Genomic DNA, 23,720 nt, shown 5'->3' with positions numbered 1-23,720 from the left:
TACGTTTGTTGTTAATAATTTATTTTAACCTCTCTACTGTTGAGTAAAACTGTGCTTTGTATTGCTAGCATATGGATGTAGGCCTCAAGTGCATAAGTACGTCAGAATTACAGATAAATAAATAATAAGCATTGTTAAAAGACAATTAAGAAATAAGCTTTTGTTGAATAATTGATCGCTTCATGTTTTGCATTCCACTCAAAATAACATATATCTGACAATGCATAATCGTGGTTAAGCCTTTTTAGCTGGGCTACACTTACCAGTCTGTAAAGTTAAAATATTTGTTTTTTGTTGTCACAGTACACAGGTCTAAGTTTAAAATTAACTTAGTTCAATCGCTAACGTTGTTGGGATGATCTTATCTCCACTGTTTCCGTCACACAAAGTTGATGGAAAACAGCACCCACTGAACCGCTATACTGTAACATCTTAGGCCGACTGCCAATATGCGATAATAAACTCAAAAACAAAAAATTTTTGAGGTACAGTAACTTATTTTGCACAGCAAGATAAATGCAAATTTTATCATCGGTCGAGAACATTAGCAATAAAGTTTTCTTGATTTCATAAATTAAATTAATTTTTTTAAGCAAAGGCCACCAAAGGTGTTTTTGTATACACATTAGAAAGGATGTTTTCGTAATTTCAAACTTCTATTCATTCAGTGCCGTTGAAAGTGCTGTGTTAAAGGCGAACTTGGACAACACTGAAATTGATAGTTTTATAAAGCATTGAGACAAGCTAGTTTAATAAATTAAAATAACAAAATAAATATACATTTTATTAAAACATGGCTGAAGCCTTTTTTGTCATGACCAGGCTAGCTTACATGCTACATTATATGTTCAAAGTATACGTTGAATCACTTGCTTATAACACATGTGGTCGCAATTATGACAACACAGGTCACAGTATTGATTGGAAACAGTTATGTTAAAATAATATCATTTGATTCAAAACCGACACAAATTGCATGCACAACGTTAATGCCATGAAACCATATCTGCGAACTGTGGGGTGTGTAGCCTACAACGTAGTTCAAGTGCTTCATTTCGTATACTATGATGATTTAATAGCTTGATATTGCATCCGCTGTATGTGAGAAGTCGTTCGCCTCAGCAAACAAATGTTGAAGAGTAAAAACATGCCGTGACCTCTTCCGTAAAACGCACAGTAAAGGTAAAGTGTTACATTTTTATAAGCGTAGAATTTACAGAATTTCAATTTCGAAAGTACGTGGTGTAAAAAATAACTTTCTGGTTTATGCACAATTGCACATTTTAGCAATTCATGGTTCTATTTTTTGTGTCAAACGCTTACGTGCCAATTTGCTATGATCCATAGCTTAAAACTACTGTTCTTTTCATGTAGTGTCAACATTCTTTTAGTATAACACAATGCAATCGAAACGAACATTCAAGAATATTGCTATGATTTATTGAAGGTGGTTTAGTCTTGTTTATCATGCTGGTTGTTATAACGCAAAAAATATTTTCCTCGTTTTTGCAGGTGCTGCGTATTATAGCAAATGAAGCGCAAGCATTATTACAAAGAAATAAAAAACTCTCCAATTTTCTACTCTACTTAATGCCTATAATTTACCCCAGCGATTTTAACACACAACAGTACGACAGCGTGTTGTAAAATAATATCTGTTTCACGGATACTTTTCAAATTCGACATAATTCGGAAAAAAAAAACTAGAAATTGAAATAAAGAATTTGTTGCTTGCGTCAAGACATCAATTACTTGGTCAGTGTTTTTTTTAAGGTGTTTTGGGGGACCGAAACGGTCCCCCAAATTTCTTCAGCGGTTTCCCAAAATTTGGACTTGCAACTACAGTAGAAAAGTAATGGTTGTTTCTCGCTATGTCTTAAGCAAATATGGCTATTTTTTGGTACGGTATTTAAATGAAACACTTGCGGTCTCTTAAAACTACTTAGCGGTCACCCAAACCAAACCTTAAAAAAAAACCTTTACTTGGTCATTCGAATAAACGTAATATTGGCATAAACTAAACGTATCAGATTATGCAGCCATTGTTGGCCAATCTCTCAGAAGCTTTATTTTTGCGACGTGCCGAAAGAGTTTTTATCAGAACAAAATGTTCAATGTAGTATGAATCTGAAAAAGGCAGCTTTTGCTGACTGAGGAAATATTGAAAACCATAGCAATCTTAAAAGCACTATAAAGCTTCTTCGCCTCAAATAATAATGTTTTTGTTATAGCGTTGTATCCCATGGAAGATATGCATTGCTTTCGGTGCTTTACAAAGCAGACAGTGTCAGTCAGTGCAGCCGTCAAGACGTAACCGCGAGTACATCATTGCTCTGAATTCAATCCTTGGTCGAGTGCCAAGCAGGGACAAGGTTTAGTTCCACAATAAAAGTCTTTGGCATGGGCCGAAGAAGAGTAGAACTCAGGTTTACCAATTTGAAGGAAAGGTATTTGCTGTATGGATTTTTACCTGCGTGCTGTTTAATTCATTGTTAGCTTTATCAGCATCAAAAACAGATGTGTGAACCTCGTTTTTTACGTTTGATGGAAAAATAACTTTTTACTTTTTGATGAAATGACTATTTCGTAGGCTATGCCCATTTGGCATTCGGTCAAAATCCGCCAGAAAATTAATTATCTTTCGTGCAGAAGTCGCCAATGAAGAATAATCTCAATAATGATAATTGGATACACATCGTTGCAAAGTTGGTTACTGAAACAGTGCTGTAAAAATACTGAAACAGTGCTGTAAAGATACACATCGTTGCAAAGTTGGTTACTGAAACAGTGCTGTAAAAATACAAATTCAACCGATGTGAGATGTATTGCATCTAACCGTCTACTCACAATAGTGTCTGAACAACTTGGAAATTTGTGCCTGGGATGAACATTTTTTGCTCCTTGCTTGTGACATTACAGGGCTGTGGAGTCGGGCGAAAAATATGCGACTCCGACTTAATTTTTTTTTTTAACTGAATTTCACTTACATTGTGATCGAAATTGAAACGGCGACTTTCATAAAAATTGACAATAATAAACATTTCTATCTTCAGATAAAGTTTTAGAGCGCAATACGGGGAGCACGTGACAATATTTTGAAAAAATATTGCAAACAAAATTTATTGTTTATCGTTTTGTATCAAACTGGAATCTGATTCTTCCTCTTTTTAACGACTCCAACTCTGGACACGCCAAATTATTCCGATTTAGACTCCACAGCTCTGGGTGTCAATGCACACCCATACAACAAATCAGTCTTTTTTTATATTGACTCAACGTCTGTAGACGTAAACTTCAGTACTGAGTTAGCAATAAACTGCTTGACAATGTAGGTTGTAGAATGTAGATAAATTTTTATGAGAAACTTTTACCATAAAGAGCTTTGCAGTCAATATGTTGAGTGTTTTAAAGTTTTTGTAAGAAGTCAATTGCTTTGTGTTTCGAAAGGATAGTGCCACAACTCCATTTGTACGATTGATTGACGTTTGACGTGCAGGCCCAGACAGCAAAATCAGTCATCTTTACGTTGATTTAACGTATGCAAGTCACAAATTTGCGGTCTGGGTCGACAAAGATCACAACATTCACAACACACAAGCGGCGCAACAACAAACTGAAACTCGTATTACCATTGAAGTTCTAGAAACTTTGTCAGAGGAAGTCGTTTCGCGAAAACAGGGTCAGTCATACGAAACGTTGAGACACTTTCAGTTTTGTTTCAGTGATAAATGCTCGAAGTATTCTGACGGATTATGTATCCATTAGGTACAAAACCTGACGACGAGATATTGTTCTATTTAGAGAAAAATAAAGTAACGTCCTTATTTGAAAAAATACTCTGCAACGTGACTGAAATTTAATTTTACTTTTTCAACTAAATCTTGTTGAGGATAGATTTTCATTTGTTAAAGACTTTTTTCGATTACAATTTTACCGCGTCTTAACTGGCACTGAGCCTTTTAGGTTAGACGTTACTTAATGCAGTTTTTCCAGTATCATTTGTGATTTTTCTCTGTGAAGGCTTTGGACAAACGTCCACTGCCACATTTCATTTTCATCGTCACTACAGAAGTTTACCTGCACTACCCGGTGGCTATATCATTATACATCAATGCAGAAATACTTTCAAAAACTAGCTTTAAAATCACAAGCTGAACGTAAGAAAAACTTTACTGTTGCTATTACCACAGCCAGCCTTTGAAAACAACAACCAGGCAGTGGGCCAGACTACACCGACTCTGAAATTGTTAAAGACTCTAAAACGTCAAACTTTTTCCAGCGTTACGACTTCGACTATAAATTCCACATAGAAAAGGACTGTAAAGTTGGAATAAATTTACCCAAACTTCACCCCCACTTCCCACTCTGCAATGCTGTAACTCTATAGCAATTTCGGGTGAAATCTTTGACTCTAACTATTGTAGTCAAGTAGACAACAATTTCAGAACGGAAAATTGATTAATTGATTGATTGAATATTTATCCTCGGACTTGGAGAGCTTCTTGCAGAGCTTAATCCTGGCTGTTTCTGGCAGAGGCTTTAAATTACTGACGCAGGCCCGGTCACCGAGATTGACAGAGTAAAGTTTCCTATTAATTGTTTAAAAATGCAATAAACTATTGTAGCCTACACGTTTTTTTTTACTAAGGAGCGTAATTATAGATACATTCATGAGGTGCGTATGAAAAGTAGTGAGCCTAAAAAAAGAGTTGCACAGAAAAAGTAAAGAAAATACAATGTGCGGTGGTTATGTTGAGAAATAAAGCTACGCAATGTCGTTTGTATTATACATTTTCGTAGAGGCTCTATGTTTTCATAGACCTACATCTCCCTTGGGCCTAGATTTCGGTGTAGGATAGGTTCTTTCCTCTGTATCAAGAGGTCTGAAATCGGGGAGAGTTAATTCTTTGAGAATTCGCGAACAAGCTGTAAGGATAGTCTATTTAAACTAACAAAATATCTCAGATTTGTTTGCATTTATTAACATGCGTCTACTACAACTATTAAATGCAGCATCGACCAATTAAAGTACAGTAATTCATTGAAAAGTTTGCGAATAATCTATGCACGTAAAAAGCAGCTCGGCAGTTTGTAGAGATGACAAACGTATTTAAGCGTGTGTGTTTGCATGGTGGTCGTACTTTCACTGTAAATAAGCACTGTCAAAGCAAGCAAAGCCGCATGTAAAGTGAAACGTTTTACACGATTGCCGATATCCATGGCATGGTTGAACGAATGAACTTGTTTCGTGGTTGGTTTAGCGCACAGGCAGCAGTGGCAGTGATTCCACGTCTGCATACGTGAAATCAATGTAAAAATGATGGAGTTTGCTCTCTGGTAAGCTCACATGCTTTGAAATCAATGAAAGACTGACTTTTAGCCTTGTGCATTGAGATTACATTCAAGATCTGTAAATCTGTACTAATCTTTGAGCCAGTTTATCGATTTCGCATTTGTATTGATCTGTGTTGTGGAGAATGGTAGACTCATTGGAAAACAAATTATGTTTGTGGAATGTTAATTCCATAATTGTAATATCTTTAAAACGGTTTTGACGTTCAACGGAGTGTTAGACGTTATTCATTCTTCACCTTGGGCTTCCTTTGACTAAGAAAACAAATCAATTTTCATAAATTATAATTGCATTGATCCCGTTCACCGACACGCGATATCAATTTCGCCACCGCAATTATTTGTCGTTAATCAAACATTATAAGCATTCACGTTATAGAATCTTATCTTCTGGTTTTTTCCCTCGCCTCCACACAATTCAACGAAAGTAGATGCATTAAAGCGTACGAATGTTAGCATAAGCACAATCTGTTTTTGTAAATTATTTTCCGCTTTCGTAGCATTTTTGACGTTGCAATGATGGAGTTGACAGATATGTTTGTTTTGCAGATGCCTTGAGTCATAACAAGATTTCTAGGCTAGTGTTGTTTTAGTAAAACGCAATTTAATGATCGCCATTGATGATAACTGTCAGACGTTTTGCTTCTCTATGATATTTAATATCAAATGGTATCATCCATCATTATTTTGTTTCACAGTCTACTTCTGAAAGACAGTAGTCCTTCATATCGTCAAAATGTCAAAGGAAACTATGGTATCAATAATTGATTTGCATGAGAATTGTCAACTATGATTCGTTTGCTTGGGTATTTTTCATAGCCCACATACACCACGCATCAGCGCACGAGTTCTAATTTCTTGGACTGGAGTCGCTGGCAATAGAAATGTTTTTCGTCATAAGATTTTCTGTAACTATTTACACCACACATCAGCATACGACTTATAATTTCTTGGACTGGAGTCGCTGGCAATAGAAATGGTTTCGTCTTAAGATTTTTTTTTGTCAATTAATGACAAACATCCACTTTCTTATCACAAGCTTTAAAAATAAACAATTTTTAGGTACAAACATGATGAGCCTAACCGAAACAAACCAAGCAGCAGCACAATATTTGGCATGATATGAAAGAAGACAAAAAATTACACACGTTTTCGGCTATAGCCTACACTAAACCGGTGGTGTTCAAATGGCAGATCTCGATCCGGTTCCGGATCTTTTCAACTTTTTGTGTGGACCTTTCAATGTCTACGGAAAAGATGGGATACCAGTGAAGACAATGAAGCATTCTGGCTCGATGTGCTTGAGCATCCTGCATGCAAAGACTTGAATTTTGTAAAAAAAAACACAAGCATAAAACGAGACTCACAAAATATGCTCATCTTCATGAGCTTTTGAGGATATCAGTAAGTGACAGAAAGTCCGGATTCGATGCTATTGTGAGATCTAAACCAACTCATCATTTTTCTCACTGAAACAATCTTGCAGCTGTAGCACACTTCACTTTTGACTTTTACAAAGTTATTAATATGTTGTAGGGTACACTTACATAAACAAAGCACCATAAAAATTAAAGCATGTCCAATCTGTTTACTATTCGTATTTAGTGCATCATCATGTTGGCTGGTCTAGTGGATCATGGCAGATCATCTCGTCAAACATTGAAAAGATAGACAAGGGATATTTGTTTAGCCGAAAACGTTTGCGATTTTTTTTTAATATCATTTCAAATGCCGTGTTTTTGCTTAGTCTACCAAACTTGTATGATGAGTGCATTTGATAAGGTGATAGACCCAAAGGGAACAGATAAGGTGAAAATACAAGCAGGTCATGTTATGAAATAATTTACATCACTTTTCTATTTCAAACCATAGTTAGTATTGAAATATCATTTTAAAAACATTATGTGGTTCGACATTTGATTATAATTTGCCGGTATAGAGAGTTTCCATTACACTTTTACTTTCATGTTGCGAGTATTACCATCAATTATTGTACTTTTTAAGGTTGTGAAACCGAGTTATCGTATCAAATGGCTTGAAATGGATTTGATCCGCTCAAAGATAACAATGTTTAACCTAAAAAAATTGCTAAATCCTTAAAGTTGGATAGGGAAAAAATTTAAGTATCACATAGAGCACGGGTCGGCAACCTTTAGCATTGAAAGAGCCATTTGGTCTCGTCTCCATCAAACTAAAACCTGCTCTGAGCCGCACCATTCCAACAGCTGATGTCAACTCTTAACATGACTGGGAAACACAACTAATCGGTTCATGGTCGGTATGTTCATGGTCGGTATGTTCATGGTCGGTATGTTCATGGTAGGCCTTCGGGATGTTCTGCTTTCGTCAGAAATTTTTCTCTTCTTGCATTTAGCCATTATTTATGATTAAATCAATACAAATCTATTGAAGTAATGTTGAAATTAAATATTTAGCTACAATATTTATCTATACTGACTAGCTACAAATTACCATTACTGGCTGCAAAGCAAACCGTAACTGAAAAAGTGCAAAGGTAAAGTGTTGCGCCTCCTTAATTGTCGCAACTATTCGGTTTTTGATAATTGTGGCACCACAATGGTTTAATTGATAAAGCTTTGGTAGAGAGTTTCCTTTGTTGAATCATAAAGAAATAAAACAGAGTGACCTTAGCGGGTTTAACATACTTTTTACACCCAAAAAGTATAACATAATTAAAACAAACTCAAACATTTTCGACACGTACGTGTGTCCTCATCAGAAATTAAATTTGCAATATATATAACAGGGGTTCCCAAACTGGGGTACATGTACCTCCAAGGGTACATTTTGACTTTTCAAGGGGTACATTAGATTAAGTATAAGGATATTCTTTCCATAACTTCTAATCTGCCTTAAAATATTTTTTATCACCTGATGATGTTAATAATTTGAAGACCTGAGATTAAGAACTCCTTAGTAAGTCACATTTTCACCCCAGTAGAAGCTTTAACTACAACTAACAGTAACTACCAAAAGATTGCGAAACCTGCTATTCATGCATTGTTGTTGTTTCCATCAACATGATTGTGTGAGTCAACATTTTCAGTGCTGCTTGAAGTTAAATCAAAAAACAGATCACAGCTCAAAACACCTGAACATGATCTTCGTTGTACTGTTGCTAATTTTTTACCTCGTACTAATGAGCTTGTTGCTAAAAAGCAGGCTCATCCATCACATTAGCTAGGATTGCTGAGCTTATTCAGCCGATATATTGTTTGTTTGATTGATTGTAGTGTTTGTTTAACCTTGGATTACATCGTTATGAATAACTTTGTGTGCTTTGATTGGTACAAAATATCATGTATGCAGTCTTCTAATGCAGCTCTACTGTTAATTGGTTGCAATATCTAGACTTTCTAAATCCAAAAATATGAGACAATTTTGGGGGTACACGAGCGAATCTATAAATTGACCAAAGGGTACCGATGAACAGAAAGTTTGGGAACCCATGATATATAAAGTCAAAAATCGTCAAATTTATCTTACGATTTTTGATTTTATGTATATTGCAGATTTAATTCCTGATGAGGACACACATACGTGTCGAAAACGTTTGAGTTTATTTTAGTTTTGTTATATTTTTTGTGTGTTAAAAAGTATGTTAAACCCGCTAAGGTTACTCTGTTTTATTTCTCAATGGTTTAATTGTGACACGAACTAGTATAAAAAAGTATCACATGAGCCAAAGCGCAGAGATAAAAGACCCGCTTGCGGCTCTGGAGCCGCAGGTTGCCGACCGCTGACATAGAGAGATAGACTAATGCGAAGCAAACAAAAGCTAACGGATAGAAAATGCAGTTAACCTTATTGTATATAAGTCTGTTTGAACGATAAACATTTTTAAAGTAGACCACAGCTATAGAACGAACTGGTTTTATCAGCAGCCTTTCACAAGAGCCGTTTTGGTGGAAAGAGCACTTTAAGGCTAAGTTTTGTTTTGTAGCAACATGCAACTTGCAAGATGTAGCCTACAAGGAACCACTGTACAATTGCCTATTACTGTATGCTTTTGCATTTGGTAATTAGCCTTACAAATAGCGGTGTTTTAGAGATAGGTGTCTAAATAAAACTCAACTAAAGTGAGCTTTGTTAGACCATGTTGAACCATAGAGAAATAAACGAACTAAAGTGACAACGAAATAAACTAAAGTGAGCTTACTGAGTACATTCCCTGTGTAACGTTTGCAGGATATGAAAAATATTGGACCCAGTTTTGTGTTCAGTTTCTCGTGGAAGGTTGTTCCCCTATAGCCCTTTCATTGAACCTACACCCCAGCCACATGATGTAGTCTACATACGTATAGTTTTGAAAACTGTAACTCTTCTGTTACATTGATCAATAAAGCAATGTTTTATGGTGCGCCATATCGTTTGTGTTTTTTACGTTTAAAAAACTTGAAAATGGTATGGGCTTCAATACTACAGTACAAAGCATGATACTAGATAAGGCAGAAAATTTTGTTAAGTCTGTGTAAAACCAGGGCTGTGTGGTTAGTCGAAAAATATACAATTCCGCCTTCGAATCTTCGGTTTATAACTGGCCGATCTCGACTCCGGACATGCCAATATCCCTGCGACTCTAACTACACGACTCCCACTCTAGAACTCTGACAGAGCTGTGAAATCAGAATATACGACTCCAACTCCTCGGTTTATAACTAGCCGACTCCGATTCCGGACACGCTAAAATCCTTGCAACTCCCACTCCACAACCCTAGTAAAAACAACATGGCATGGCGTAAAAGTTGAATTATCTTCGTCACTAAAATAATTAGATACACTGTTGAGTGTATTTAAGGCAAAGCATTATTGCAGAAAAAATCGACAAAAAAAGACCCTGCTTGAGCAATCTTTGGTCGTAGTTTCATTAGTGCATTACTGAAGGCATTTTCATCAATATCATCAGCTCAATATAAACAAAATCAAAATCAGAATTTGCTTAATGATCAGCTTATGCCTGTGCCTCTCATCCTAGTTCTCTTGGGAGTTTCCTAAGCAATTTTAAGTACGGCAATTGTAGTTTTCTTTAAACTTAATTCACTGCTATCACATGCTAGATGAGTAGCCTACATTTCTTCGTGCTGTCTTTACCTTGGTTGATGTTCTTTTAGTTATTCTTGAATAACTGTGCTATGACGAACAAGACAACCATTCAGTATGCGTCGGAAACAACGCAATTGTGTGAATTGTAATCAGGGATTCATGATTGTAATGCCATTTAGAGCAAGGTGTGAAAGAAAGTTGATATTGTTTTCAGGTAATATTGTAAATTGAAAGCTTAAATTCATACCTCCACTGCTGGAGTGTGTTTCTAGTTTCGGTAGATGACTTTTGAAGTGGCGATAGAAATCAACAACGATTATCATAAAAATGCAACTTTTGAAGCTTTGTGTGCAATGAACCTTATCCTCATCAAATTGTTGTTTTGTTTTTTTCGTTGTAGTTAAATAAGTTGAAGAATCGTTAAAAGACGTTAGAACAGTTGACATTTGCACAGCCTCTAACCAGGGGCGCCGGAAGCGGGGGGGCAGGGGGGCGGATGCCCCCCCTGCCCTCAATTTTTCTGCAGATGGAGGGGCAGGGGGGGGCAGGGGGGCGGATGCCCCCCCTGCCCTCAATTTTTCTGCAGATGGAGGGGCAGGGGGGGGCAATGGTGCCCTTTTAAAGTCATGTAAGCAACTGCACATTTTGCAATATAACAATTTCTGCTATTCGCTTTTAGCCTAATAATAATCTTTCATTTTTGCCTCAAAATAATATTTACGGCAGAAAATTTTGCAACACAGTAGCCTGCAGGCCTTAAAACTCGTTTTTTTTTCGGGAGCTCCTTCTCGGCGGCCAAATCTGTGTGCTTGGAGGCCAAAATACAAAATAAAAATAACGATAGCACAAGTAAATAGAATTAAACATGCAACAATGCCAAAATGATCACTTAGTGTTGTTGAAGTCTGGGCCTGGGCGACGTCCTACAATAGAATCGTTGCACCACGCAATAACTGCTTTATCGGAATTGTAATCCAGTAGCCTACTGCGGGACCATCTAACGACACTCGCACGAGCGTCTCCAATGTGGCTGATTTTAAAGAAGTTTGCCACTCCCCTAGAATTCTTTTTAGCAACGAAAAACAACGCTCGACATGATTGTGTTGACGATGACGTCAAGGTAATAAAATAAGTATTTCAATGATGTGAAGGACATTACTAAAAGAAGCATAATTTTTGCAAAATATGACCAAAAAATGTTTTCCCCATGGATGTCAACTAACCTAGTTCTCCTTTTTAACAACGATTCAATGTCCGACAACATCGAATCGACATAAAAACGACAATATTGCCAGCCGATGTAAATTAGCACTTCGGATTAAGACTTTGTTAAAATAAACGTCGAGAATTACAAACAAGACTTACAGCGCTGGTGATCGCAGATGGATATATTCCATCAATAACAAATATCCCCGCACAATGCAACAGTGGCGATTATGACTCGCTGACCTAATTTTGCGTCACTCTTTGATACTACATATTTTCGACAGTTAATCCACGATCATTCTATTGCAAAATTAAATAATTGGTTAGAAGAGACCGGCGGCCAAACTTGGCCGATTGAGGAGGTAGCACCGGCGGTCATTCAAGCACTACTTAGCAGCCATGGCCGCAGGCTGCTTTAAGGCTTGACAGTAGGTTGCATCATTATAACATAGCATGATGCCCTTCTTTGTATACTGGACACTTGTAGGCTATCATTACTCAATACATAGTGAGCTGATAGATTAGCATTATCCAGTAGCGCACCCAGCATGGGGCTAAGGGGGCTCAAGCCCCCCCCAAACTCGTCACAAAAAATAAAGTTTTTGTATGTTCCCTATGTAGGCTAGGCTATACCTTTTACTTACAGGTTAGATATGAATAAGACACAACAATACAACAGGCCCGAGCATTATAACAATATATTTTACATAATTACCGTACAAATAGTTTTAACAGTCGAACGTTTTCGGCTTAATTTTAAGCCCTAATCTAGAATCAGAAAATAATTAATAAATGCAATAAATTTCAACTTCTTGAAGGTAAATTTACATTAGGAAAAGGCAACTACATAAATAACTACAAAAAATTTGCACCACAGGGAACGTGATACATCAAGTAAATGTTGAGGAGAATGGACGCGCCTCCAGCAAATAATTGCTTGTTTAAACTTGGGTTGTAGCGTATAGCGTTAACAGTGCTTCCTGAATTTTGGTGTCAAATTGGGATTTTCCTTTGCTTAAAATTATAAATGAGTCAGCAGAGAATTTTTGATCTGTGCAAAAAGAACACTCAATGATATGGTCTTTGATGGCACCTTTCTTTAACTCCCTAAAGCTCAGATGCTCCTGTACTCTCGTGGTCAAATGTCTGGTGGACAACTGGACATACCGATGTACCATAGCGTCATACGTCAATGCCGAATCACACGGACATGTAAAACTGTATAGGCCTACGACATTTGAGCAGAGAGACGAAGGCGTCTGGGACTTCAATTGAAAATACGAACTAATTTTGAATGTTTTGTAAATAGGAAAAACGTCCACATCAAATTTACTGTTTACAAAATTAGTGTTTTGTTTCAAACTGTTTTCGTGCTAGTTGTTGGTTTCGCACTTATCTGTGTTGGCAAACGGAAAGCTAATTTTATCTTGTCATAAGCCTAGATGACGAAAAGTCGAGATCTATAGAAGATTGCGAGAGTGGACGTAGGGATGAGAGTGTTGATGGTTCTAATAGCGTGGGGTTCACTAGGCCAACTTCTAATCTGATTTGAGAGAACGAATCCTGATGTATCGGCAAACCGGTGGGTAGTGGGCTGTGAGTGCCTTTAAATATTAATCAAAGAGATGGGCACAGTGCCGGTCTTAGGGTATTTCGGGCCCTGTGCGGAATATATTTTGCTGGCTCCAATGACAATGATCCAATTCAGTAGCGAAGCTAGATATTTTGAAAAGGAAGGGGCGTGGTCTTACGGTCGGCGAGCGAAGCCTGACGGCGTCATCGCCGAAGCCCACCCTGTGGCGGGGGGTCTGGGGGTTCTCCTCTAGAAAATTTTGAAAAATTACTTTGAATTTGGGGCATTATGAGAGCATGTTCATCAAAAATTTGGGTATGAATATTAGGCTACTGTAAAATGGTGCTGTCCGGTGGCATAGCAAAAGGATAAGATCATGCTTTCCTCAGCATTTTTCGGAAATATAAAGCTATGTCTCTATGTTGATTTGGATGCAACCTATTTCGTCCCCTAAAAAATTCTTACCCCGATTCCGTACCCTGAAGTCGGAGTAACAAAATCAAATTTCGACTTAGTTCGTCCCCTGAAAACATCGAGAGAAATTTTGAAATGTTTGCGGCAACTCCGATCAGCGACTTCGGCTCTGTTGTTTTTTTTTTCTCGATCTTTTCAGGATACGAAACATTCAGGGGACAAAAAAGGTTGCACCCGTTGAGTCTCTATGTTTTCTTGTTGCTAATTCCTTTGTTGAATTCCTTTGTTGAATTCACTTTGTTGAATTTTTCCATTGGAAATAACAAAATTACTGCATTTTCTGAGTAGATTGCGAGCCCCCTAATTTGCGGGCCCTGTGCGATCGCACGGTTTGCACACCCCAAAGACCGGCACTGATGGGCATTGGCCTACAGTCACTATTATCGCAAATCACTCGACCGACATTTCTGAATTAGCCCCCCCCTAAATTTTTTTCTGGGTGCGCTACTGGCATTATCGCTATATCTTATCTTAAAACTTGACAAAAAATTTGCCATTTTGTAAAAAAAAGTGCCCTTTCTTCGTAATCTTGCCCCCCCAGTCAAAAATCGTTCCGGCGCCCCTGCCTCTAACAAATTCTTCTGAGCCGTTGTATTGCTCAGATTTCGTTCGGAACAATGGACAAACTTTTTTCGTTTGTCCTTCCTTGGAAAGGGATAGATTGACAAAACGTTACTTAGTGATTGATTTGAGATTTGCAACCGCTGAATTAATACACTGCGACTGGTTGTAACCTTAGACCAGAATGATTTTTGAAATTGAAGGCAAACGAGCGCCTCTTAAACTTCCCCTTTTCCGTCGAAGACTTTCCTTTATTTGGGAGACTGATAGTAACAGGTGGTGGCGTGCTGCGCTGCAATGAACGAAAATAACCTATGCTTGTCAGTAAAAGCAATTTCATTGTTAAATAGGAAAAGAGCTGCAGAAGCTGGAGTGTTGAAAGGTCAGAAAATGAAGAAAATAAATTAAAATTCTTTGTAGCTCAATCCAATAATAATTTTACCTTGGTAAAGCTTCAGAGGATATTAAAGTTCAAATAATGTGCAGTATTTTACTATTTTGTAATGTATGGTCCCGCCAGCAATGTCCAGTTTGTGCTTGCTTGTTTGTCAATTATACTGATATAAACAAAAGGTTGCATGTCTTCGACTCCACCGGTAAATGCAACGACAGATGAATACAATTGAGAGATCTGGACAGATAGCAACTCGAACTATAAAAAGTCGTTTTAAGTGTTGTAATGATAGAATGTCCAAAATGTCAAAGCATCAAATCCAAAACAACCTTCAAGCATAATCACCAAAGCGAGTATGTGGTCAGTTAATTGTTAGGTGCCTTTTCCATGTTTCTAATGCTCATTAGTATAGTTTTATTGTTTAGAAAAAGCATCTTGTTCTGGAAGGAGTATTTGATTCTTTAATTATGTTGTAGGCTACATTACATGACACATGATGTAGCCTAATACAGTTTCAGTAGGGAGGTCGCTTTTTTAACCAAGTTAATGTTATGATGTTAAATATTGTGATGTTTCTAAGTATTATTTGTTCATAATGCATTAGTGATCAAGAGATTCTGTAAGTCGTTAAGATTTTTAGTCACATTTTCAAAGTGAACGTAAAATATTTTATTGTAAGCTCCAGTGCATGCTAATATCTTTAGCAACTATTTTATTTTCTATTTTAGATTTTGCATGCTTTGGATGTTAAGCTTTATGAACGTTATCCAGTGATTAGTTTTGTAGGTCGCTGGAATTTCTGTGAAAATGGATATGGTGACTGATCTTATGTCTACAAATTCAAGTGAATTATCTGAAAATATCACCTTGTCACATGATGGCGGTAAGTACTTGGTCGTGCAAGCTTTGGAAAGTTTTGTGCGTGTTACTTGCCAGAATGTGATGCAAGATAAATTAAAGGTGTTCGGAACAAAAACATTTATTTATTTTTTTGAAAAGGAACAATTTTTCAGTCAAATAGTTGATGCTACGCTTTGGTTTGAAATCAAATTTCTGACAACAGATTTTTGTTTCGTTTAAAGTTTAAACTAAAACGAGATTTGCTTAGAGTTGGAACGCAGAACCGCAAAAGTGACCAAAAACGGCAAAGACATTATAAGTAATTTGTTCATTTGTTTGGGAGGGTGTGGTCACCCAAAAGTCACGCAATTTTTCCTCGTCGAGTTTTATTGCAGGCGCTTAGGTTATAACAACATTGATAAATACAGAATCTATTGTGAAATATAATCTCAGTGAATTTACTTTAATTGAGGAGTGATACGTTTTTGTTTTCTTGTGTAAATTTAGACAATTTCGACCAATTTTGTTAAAATTGTTGCGGTTAGTATCAAAGTATTGAAAATAGTCCAACACTTAACGAACACTTTACTTAGTAAGCACATAATAGCAAAACTTACTCATAAAAGCAAAACTTAACTTACTAAATCAAAATCCCTTGCTTTTCTTTTTTCTGCCAAGTTGTCTGGTACGATCTACCTTTAATAAAAAACAGCGATTTCCTATGTAAAAATACCCAAATTCATATACCGCGAAAATCCAAAATACCAATGACTTTGTGTTTTGGTGAGGCCTTATTACTTATAGTAGTGTAACCAGGTATTTGTAAATGGAGTGGTTTGTGTTAGTAATCGTAAATCTAAAATTTATTTGCATATATTTCTTAAAACTGCATTACGCTGTTGGTGCAGTGATGCACGTTCTGGCAAAAAAAAAAACTAGTTAGAATATTAAAATTGTAAGCTCAATATTTCAGCGCCGAACCTAAGTCAAAATAAATTATTTTAATACCGAGATCTCTTTCAAAAGAAAAATTTTGTGAATGAAGCGAATTAGTAAAGGCAAGAAATCCCATTGACCTTGATTGACGTCATCTAACCCAAGCTTTTATCTGGCCCATATAGCCAAACTTGATTGGAAAAGCTTTGTCTGAATTAAACTCTCGAGGATACTGCACTGTATGTTGTGTGGTGTACCTATAAGACACATTAGCACAGTTTTGTTAACTTTAAGTCACACTAATTTACTTCAAATCTGGCCTATTAATAATATTGGCCTGTTCGGACTCTTCAAGTATCTTATGATTCGTTCTCTGGGGGAGGGGGGTGTCAAACTGTCATATTGTGTTACATAAACAAACTTTGCGTATGAAGTCATATCAGGTCGGTAAAAAAAGTAACAAAATAATTGCGTTAAGCTGTGTGATATTTGGAGAGACCTTTTCGTCACAGCTTGCAGTAAACTAACTCAGAGCGTTTTACATCAGTTGATGGTACGAATATGGAATGGATGAAAGAGTTGGAAGAAGAAGTTCAGTCTATTCACAACTTTGCATCAACATTTACCGCAGTCACCATCAGCATTCTACTTGCGTTGGGTATTCCTGGCAACTGCTTGGTGATTTATGTCAGCTTGTCATCTCAGCGAGTGATAAACCATCCTGTACACAGTATGCTTGTTATCAACTTGGCATTGTCTGATATCATCTATCTGTTATGTAGTGCTCCTTATCAGGTGAGATTTTGTTTACTTATTTACAGTTTCTATACGAGTTGTGAGTTACTTGTAAGACGATGTGAAGTTACCGACAGGAATAAGCTTTGAGTCATAGGCTAGTCGAGTTTTAAAAGAGTTGAAAGGGGAGTAATTTTAATTCGGCTCCAAAACCTGTTTTTTATGATGCAAGTGGGCCCAAATATTTCACGGTATTTCATGTTTTAGAATTGCTTTCAGCTTAAAATAAAGTAAATCTATTTGTAGCCAATCACATGACAAGCTTATTTAAAATGTTTAATTATTCCAACCTATTTTCCACATTCTTTAAGTACGGATAAATGTGTATCTGATGTGTGTTAAAAGTCCGAAGGGTAAGATTTCACATGAAAGACTACTTTTCAATGCCTTCATACAGCTTTTGACTTTTCCCTAAATTCCGACAACAACTTAACTCACATGAAAAATAAATGTAATATTACTGCAACAGGCAATCGCATTTTCCGTTCCTTCCTGGATCTTTGGCTCCACTATGTGTCCAATATTTTACTTTTTGAGTTCCCTCACGATGGCAGCCAGCATTTTCACAATATGCTCTTTGGCCGTTATGCGTTTTGTTGGATTGATGATGCCTTTCCAAGTGCACACAAGTTTCATCAGAACGTCAGCAAAATTCACAGGATGGCTGATAATTGGACTTGTATGGATTTTTGCCACCATTTTGGCCCTTCCTGATGCTGTTTCGTACCGTTTAAAGTATCAATACGAGACATCATTGCACTCAGGCAAGGCGAAACACTGTATTTGTTTGATTTTAACACCTACAGCTTTTAATACCTACTATCGAATCCTTATATATATTGCTCTATAAAGCATTTAAATCGCTGGATTACCAACGTTAGAAGATTTGTCATAAGCTGCTACCTGCTATATATTAATTTCTGAGAATTCCTTTCTTGTTTTCATTTTTTCGTGAGCCTAATCGAGCTGACTTATTCAATGAAAATATAGACTAACCCAGTAAAATACAATCATTTAGTATTTACTTAAAAAAACGAACTGCCTTCGTAGCATTTTCTTTTGATTCTACGACTTTGTTAACGTGTTTATGCTTTTTCAGCTGCTGAGTGCGCTTGGGAGGATAGCAAAGCAAAGAAAAAATATGTGATTGCTGTTATGATTTTAACTTTTCTTGCTCCATTCTTGTTGGTAACCATTTTGTATTTCTTTGTTGGGAGAGAACTTCTTTGCGTCATGAGCCCGAATCGAGCAGCAGGGTAATCAGGAATTGTGGTTAGGTCTACTAATCTACGCTTTGTAAACAGATAGCAAAAACAAATATCTAGATCAGGGGTTCTTAACCAAGGGTGCACGGCTGCACGCACCACTAAGGGGTTCGAAACCTGTGCCTAGGTGGTGCGGCGATGCTGAATTATCAAGGTTTGTTATAATATGACGTAAGAAGCAACTGTTGTTTTACCAGGTTTCAACAAAAATTTCCAACTGTAAGGCGTCTATTACTTTTCAGCCAATCCTAGGAGGGGGTGCGAGAATTGATTGTTAATTTCAAGATGGTGCCGACTAGGCAAAAGGTTAAGAACCGCTGATCTAGATTGTTAAATTAAAAAATTTCTGTGTTGTAAGGCGTTTTTGCTGTGAACAGTGCCTTGCCGACTTTGGTCTTACAATCATTGCCAGAGAAAATGACGCGGTACAATTGCGCTTCAAAGAGGCCATTTTCATAACCAGACAAAGTCCAAAAATCAACAACCGTACCGAAAGGGAAGAACTACGTTACCTAATTTATTAATCAAATGATTCTACAAAATTTCACAGCAATAACGCTTAACAAGTCAACAACTCAGAAACTCAACAGACAGCAGCCTCAAGCCAAACAAAAGAGCCGCATTAAACAACGACTCACTAACTTCAACACCATTCGTCATAGTCAAAATCATCCGTCATAGTCCGCCCCGATAGCTCAGTTGGTTAGCGCGTCACTTCGTGAACGAAGAAGCTTCAAGATCAAGCGGCGCTGGTTCGACTCTCGGGGTGTGCGCTTAAGCAACGCATTCTAAGGACTACTCTCATTTCAGTGGCAACTAACGGATGGAAAAATTCTCTGGCAATGACACTTCAACAATCGGAAACTTCACTCTATCAATCTCGGTAACCGGCCATGCGTCAAGAGCCTCAAACAAGTATGCGAAACTACCAGGAATAACCATTCAAGGCTTTGTCAATCCGAGAATAAAGATTCGATATCAAATCAACCAAACCATAGCACACGACTGTAGGGGAAAGCGGGGCAAAACGGACATACGGGGCAAAACGGACACCCCGTTATTTTTATACTGAAAGGATTGATGGTTCCGTTTTGTTTTGCGCAACAGCTGGAATTAAGTCCAATAAATCGTGTGTAAATGTTTAGCAACAGTGCTGCCAGTTTTAAGCAACTGATAGTCCGAAGCTCGTTTTGCATTGGTTTTTCAAAAAGAAGTACGTTAGGTTGAGTAGGTGTTCTGAGGAGATTTGTATACCGTTTGGATTTTTTTTTAATTTGTTCAAACTAGCATTAATTCTGCGTGTGTGTAGCAAAAAAATATTGTTTTAAGTTTATTAGTAATGCCAGAAGAACCATTTTTTTTTTGCTGACTTCATTGGGGCAAAACGGACATGTGCTGCTTGGGGCAATACGGACACACTCAGCAAGTTCTTGGTTTTTAGAATGCCGGTTTAAAACACGTGATATCTCATGTTTGATTGCATATTTTATCAATAAAGCCCGAAAATTTGCACATGTAATGCATGTAATGCACATGCCATCATGGTGACCTTGTTTTTTTCTTATTGACAATTTTAATGTTTGGTAAATATGGTTCATAAAAATTAGCCGTCATTCGCGTTTCTTCTTTGCAGGTAAAAACAAATTTTAGTCAGAAAAGCATGCTAAGAGTGAGATTCATTTGCTAAGAACCAGCCTTTTATACTAATAACATAATAAAAACTAAAAACATCACACCCTGACCGTTTTGCCCCATGGCTGGGGCAAAACGGTCACCAAAGCAAAAAAAAAGAATTGCAAATAATTATTGATCTGAATAAATAATCATATTTTAAACATTGCAAATGTGTTCGTGTTTGGTGCCTCAATGTACCTAACGCATTAAACGCAAAATATTGTAAACAGAAATTAAATTAAAGAACTTTAAAATAAACATGTCCGTTTTGCCCCGCCTTCCCCTAACTGTGTTCCGAAAGTTGATGAAATTCGCTATTACCACAGCAAACTTGCAGCATCACGCCAAAATAGGTCGTTATAATCTACATTGTGAAGTAAGCAACGATCATGCTGCTAAAAGCGAAACTCAATCTATTGCATTTCTTGCATTAAGTTTCGAAACAAAGTTTTTGAAATCATTAAACGTTTTATCAACGTTGATATTTTATGAAGTTTATTGGAAAAGTGTTTTTGCTACAACAAAATCGCACATGCTATATTTTCATAAGAAGTCATTGTTAATGTAGACTACGCATGGGTTTTAAAAATAAGAGAGTTGATCTAACATATTTAACAACCGAGGAAAATTTGTTTTAAAACTTGTGAAGTACAGACCAAGTACAAGCGCCTTCAACAAACTTAACTGCAATAACTGTGTTAATTGCTGTCATGATATTATCTTTCAGCAAAGATGCAGACCGATCAGACTATTGGAAGACGACCAAGCTGGTGTGCGGCTTAGTCATTGCATTTGTCGTTTGCTGGTTCCCTCAGAATCTTTACTTACTTCTCATGGTGAGTTTTACCAATTTGGTAGTAAACGTTTCGTCACAAAGCAAGGCGGATTAGTTTTTGATATTCTAACATCTGTAATCGATTTACAAAAACAATCGGCCAATGCTGTAGTCATCGGTTACTGTTTCATATTTTTCAATATCGTTTTCATTATTTACAGCTTATTAGACACTGTTGGTTGAAGCAAATTATTTATTTGTTGTCACATTTTTATTGTCTACCATATGTCTATATGGTATATGCTAAAATTACATCGGTTTCAAAGCTATATTGTTACATTGTTGTTTTGGAACTAGTTCTAATTTTCAACGTAAAAAAAGTGATAAGGTCATTTATATTTTCTGTAACTTGATCCGAAAAACAAGTCAAACTTTTACTACTAACAGTGTCAATGTACAACTAACTGTACCCTGACATTTTGGCTTAATTTTCAAATGCTCTTTCGTTCAAGTTGAAAAGTTTACAACATTATAAGCTAAACGTATGGAAGAAATATATCACCAATGTACGTACGTTTCACCCACGCAATGCACTTTTGAATGTCGTAAAACGGAATAAACAAAACTTTTAGTGAAAACTGCTACGTCGATGAAGCCTGTTCTCCAACGTCATCGTTATTGTCACGTGATAACGTCTATAGGAAATAAATACAATCTCACTTCGTCTTGTATCTGTATCACGTTCTCAAGTTTTCAATTAGGCCTACCAAGCTCTAAAAAGTTTAATGTACTGTAGTTCACAATTGCACCTGCTTTCCCTCAAGTTTTTCATGACCCATTTCCATCCTCATCTTATCTCCAAAATCTTTTAACTGCTGATATAGTGTAGTGAAGGTGGCATTTATTTCTTGCAAAAACGTCATACAACCATTACAATGCCGAAAAACAAGTTGTGACAAATGAACATTGAAAAAGTTGTAGTTCCAGTTGTCGACCTGTCGATTCATTGTCGACCTGGTCCATTTGAATTCGGTAGTTAATGGCTAGGCTTATTTTATTCTAATTTGTGTATGTATTGTAGAATTGTTTTTTATTTTAACAGTTGCTTCCAAAATACCAGGAGATGAAGTACCTGAAACTCAAAATGGTTGCTCAGATTTGTGGCTATTGCCTTTCGTACGCACACGCTTGTGTCAATCCCATCATCTACACATTTGGAGTCAGCACTTTTCGACACAGCGTATACGTGACATTAAAACTGAAAAAGTTACGGAAGCTTGGAGTATACGTTTCCAACAAATGCCCCAAGTGCTGCAGCAATTCTCAACAGAATTCGAAATCATCATCTAATAGCGTTGAATTGAATACACTTTCATCTTTTGAACGCACATCTCTTACTCCAGCGTCTTCATTCCATCGTGATCCCTCAAAAAAGTCCATCCTCAAACTCTTAGTAGATGAAAACCAAAGTCCGTTAAAAGAAAATTTATTAACAGTGACCGAAATTTAAAATTACGATCTTATAAGTTGCAGCATCATGAGTTTATACACATTTAGTTTATTACGTTTTACTTCATTTGTGTTTCTGTATTCCTAAAGTGTCGTCATATCGTGCAGGCAATTGTTTAAACAAGAAAATTGAATTTTGCAGATTTAGTTGTTCAGAAGTTACAGCAAACTATAGAAGGCTTTTCGAATGATTGATTGAAGTAATAGTTTCTGATTTTAGTAAAAAAGCATCACATTTTAACCGTAGCAGCTACAAGGCCAGATTAACCACTTGCCTTACTACCTTGAATTAACTCGGAATCGGATGACGGAAAAAATGGCTATCCCGAGTGAACTCGTTTTTAGGACAAAAACGCTCAAATGGTCGAATGAATTCGTTTCGCTATTTCGACTCTCGGGGTGTGCGCTTGAGCAACGCACGTTAATTAAGGACTGCTCTCCATTCAGCGGCATCTAATGGATGGAATAGTTCCCCGGCAACAAGACTTCAACAATCGGAAACTTCACTCTGTCAATCTCGGTGACCGGGCCTGCGTCAGTGATTCAAAGCCTCTACAAGTATGCGAAACTTCCAGGATTAAGCTCTTCAAGAAGCTTTCCCAGTCCGAGGATAAAGATTTAATCAATCAATCAATCAATTTGCAGTTTTAAATCACTAGCACCATCTACAGTCTATCTTTTTAATATTCTTCCACCGCTGGGTGGGCTGGAAAGCCATTAGTATCATCTCAATGAATTATTAGAACAAAAAATGCAATATAAAGTACGGCAAGCATTTTTTTGACCACCTTCTCGAAAACGACTGGTAAAAAAAGTGGTTTTTATAATTATAAGGACTTAAAAGTTAATATTCGAAAGCTTTTAATTGCAGTAATATCGTAGACGTTCTAATGAAGATACCTCTTAGTTCCAATCTAAAAAGCTGTTTATTATTTGCTTTTCTGTCAAAGGGCCTCAGTTTGGCAGTAAGCTACCTAACTTGCGATTTTTTTTTCAATATACTCGATTTTTTTATAACTAGGGCAAGGTTTTATTGACCTAAAAATCTAAAAATTTGACTTTAAAATTTAAAAAAGTTGACTTCATTGATTTAACAAAAATTTGACTAAACAAACCATTGTTTCATGCATTTTATATTTAAAATAATGCTGCTTGAACAAAAAACATGTAAATCAACAAAAAAAATTGAAATCCTCAACGGAATATATCAGGCACGACGCACGATTAAAGGCTGTATAAGCAGTCAACTAACTCCACATTGTGGAGTCCACAGTGAACATCACGTTCACCAAGAACCGTGAC

The 23,720-nt window shown here is 36.8% G+C and overlaps 1 protein-coding gene across 2 annotated transcripts; it reads left to right on the top strand.

Moving 5' to 3' along the window:
• Nucleotides 1-1,035: 1,035 nt before the first annotated feature.
• Nucleotides 1,036-22,561, top strand: LOC145781349 (galanin receptor type 1-like). 2 transcript variants are annotated; one of them, XM_082593132.1, is made up of 8 exons: nucleotides 1,036-1,182; nucleotides 2,232-2,447; nucleotides 15,411-15,507; nucleotides 16,948-17,195; nucleotides 17,665-17,959; nucleotides 18,295-18,451; nucleotides 20,862-20,970; nucleotides 22,012-22,561. In XM_082593132.1, the coding sequence occupies exons 3-8, from the start codon at nucleotides 15,432-15,434 to the stop codon at nucleotides 22,417-22,419; spliced, it is 1,293 nt and encodes a 430-aa protein (XP_082449258.1). In that variant the 5' UTR covers nucleotides 1,036-1,182; nucleotides 2,232-2,447; nucleotides 15,411-15,431; the 3' UTR covers nucleotides 22,420-22,561. The 2 variants fall into 2 exon arrangements, with proteins under 2 accessions (XP_082449258.1, XP_082449257.1); XM_082593131.1 differs by having other exon boundaries at nucleotides 15,353-15,507.
• The last annotated feature ends 1,159 nt before the right edge of the window (nucleotides 22,562-23,720 follow it).

Source organism: Aplidium turbinatum, chromosome 12, assembly GCF_918807975.1.
Source record: "Aplidium turbinatum chromosome 12, kaAplTurb1.1, whole genome shotgun sequence".
Taxonomy (NCBI): Eukaryota; Metazoa; Chordata; class Ascidiacea; order Aplousobranchia; family Polyclinidae; genus Aplidium; species Aplidium turbinatum.
This window is presented reverse-complemented; position numbering and strand designations above follow the sequence as displayed.

What these genes read in the sequence shown, in the direction of transcription:
- LOC145781349 (XM_082593132.1), top strand. Translation starts at nt 15,432, where the DNA reads ATGGATATGGTGACTGATCTTATGTCTACAAATTCAAGTGAATTATCT. An exon ending in CACCTTGTCACATGATGGCG is followed by an intron (nt 15,508 to 16,947) that starts GTAAGTACTTGG and finishes GTTTTACATCAG; the next exon opens with TTGATGGTACGAATATGGAA. An exon ending in TATGTAGTGCTCCTTATCAG is followed by an intron (nt 17,196 to 17,664) that starts GTGAGATTTTGT and finishes TTACTGCAACAG; the next exon opens with GCAATCGCATTTTCCGTTCC.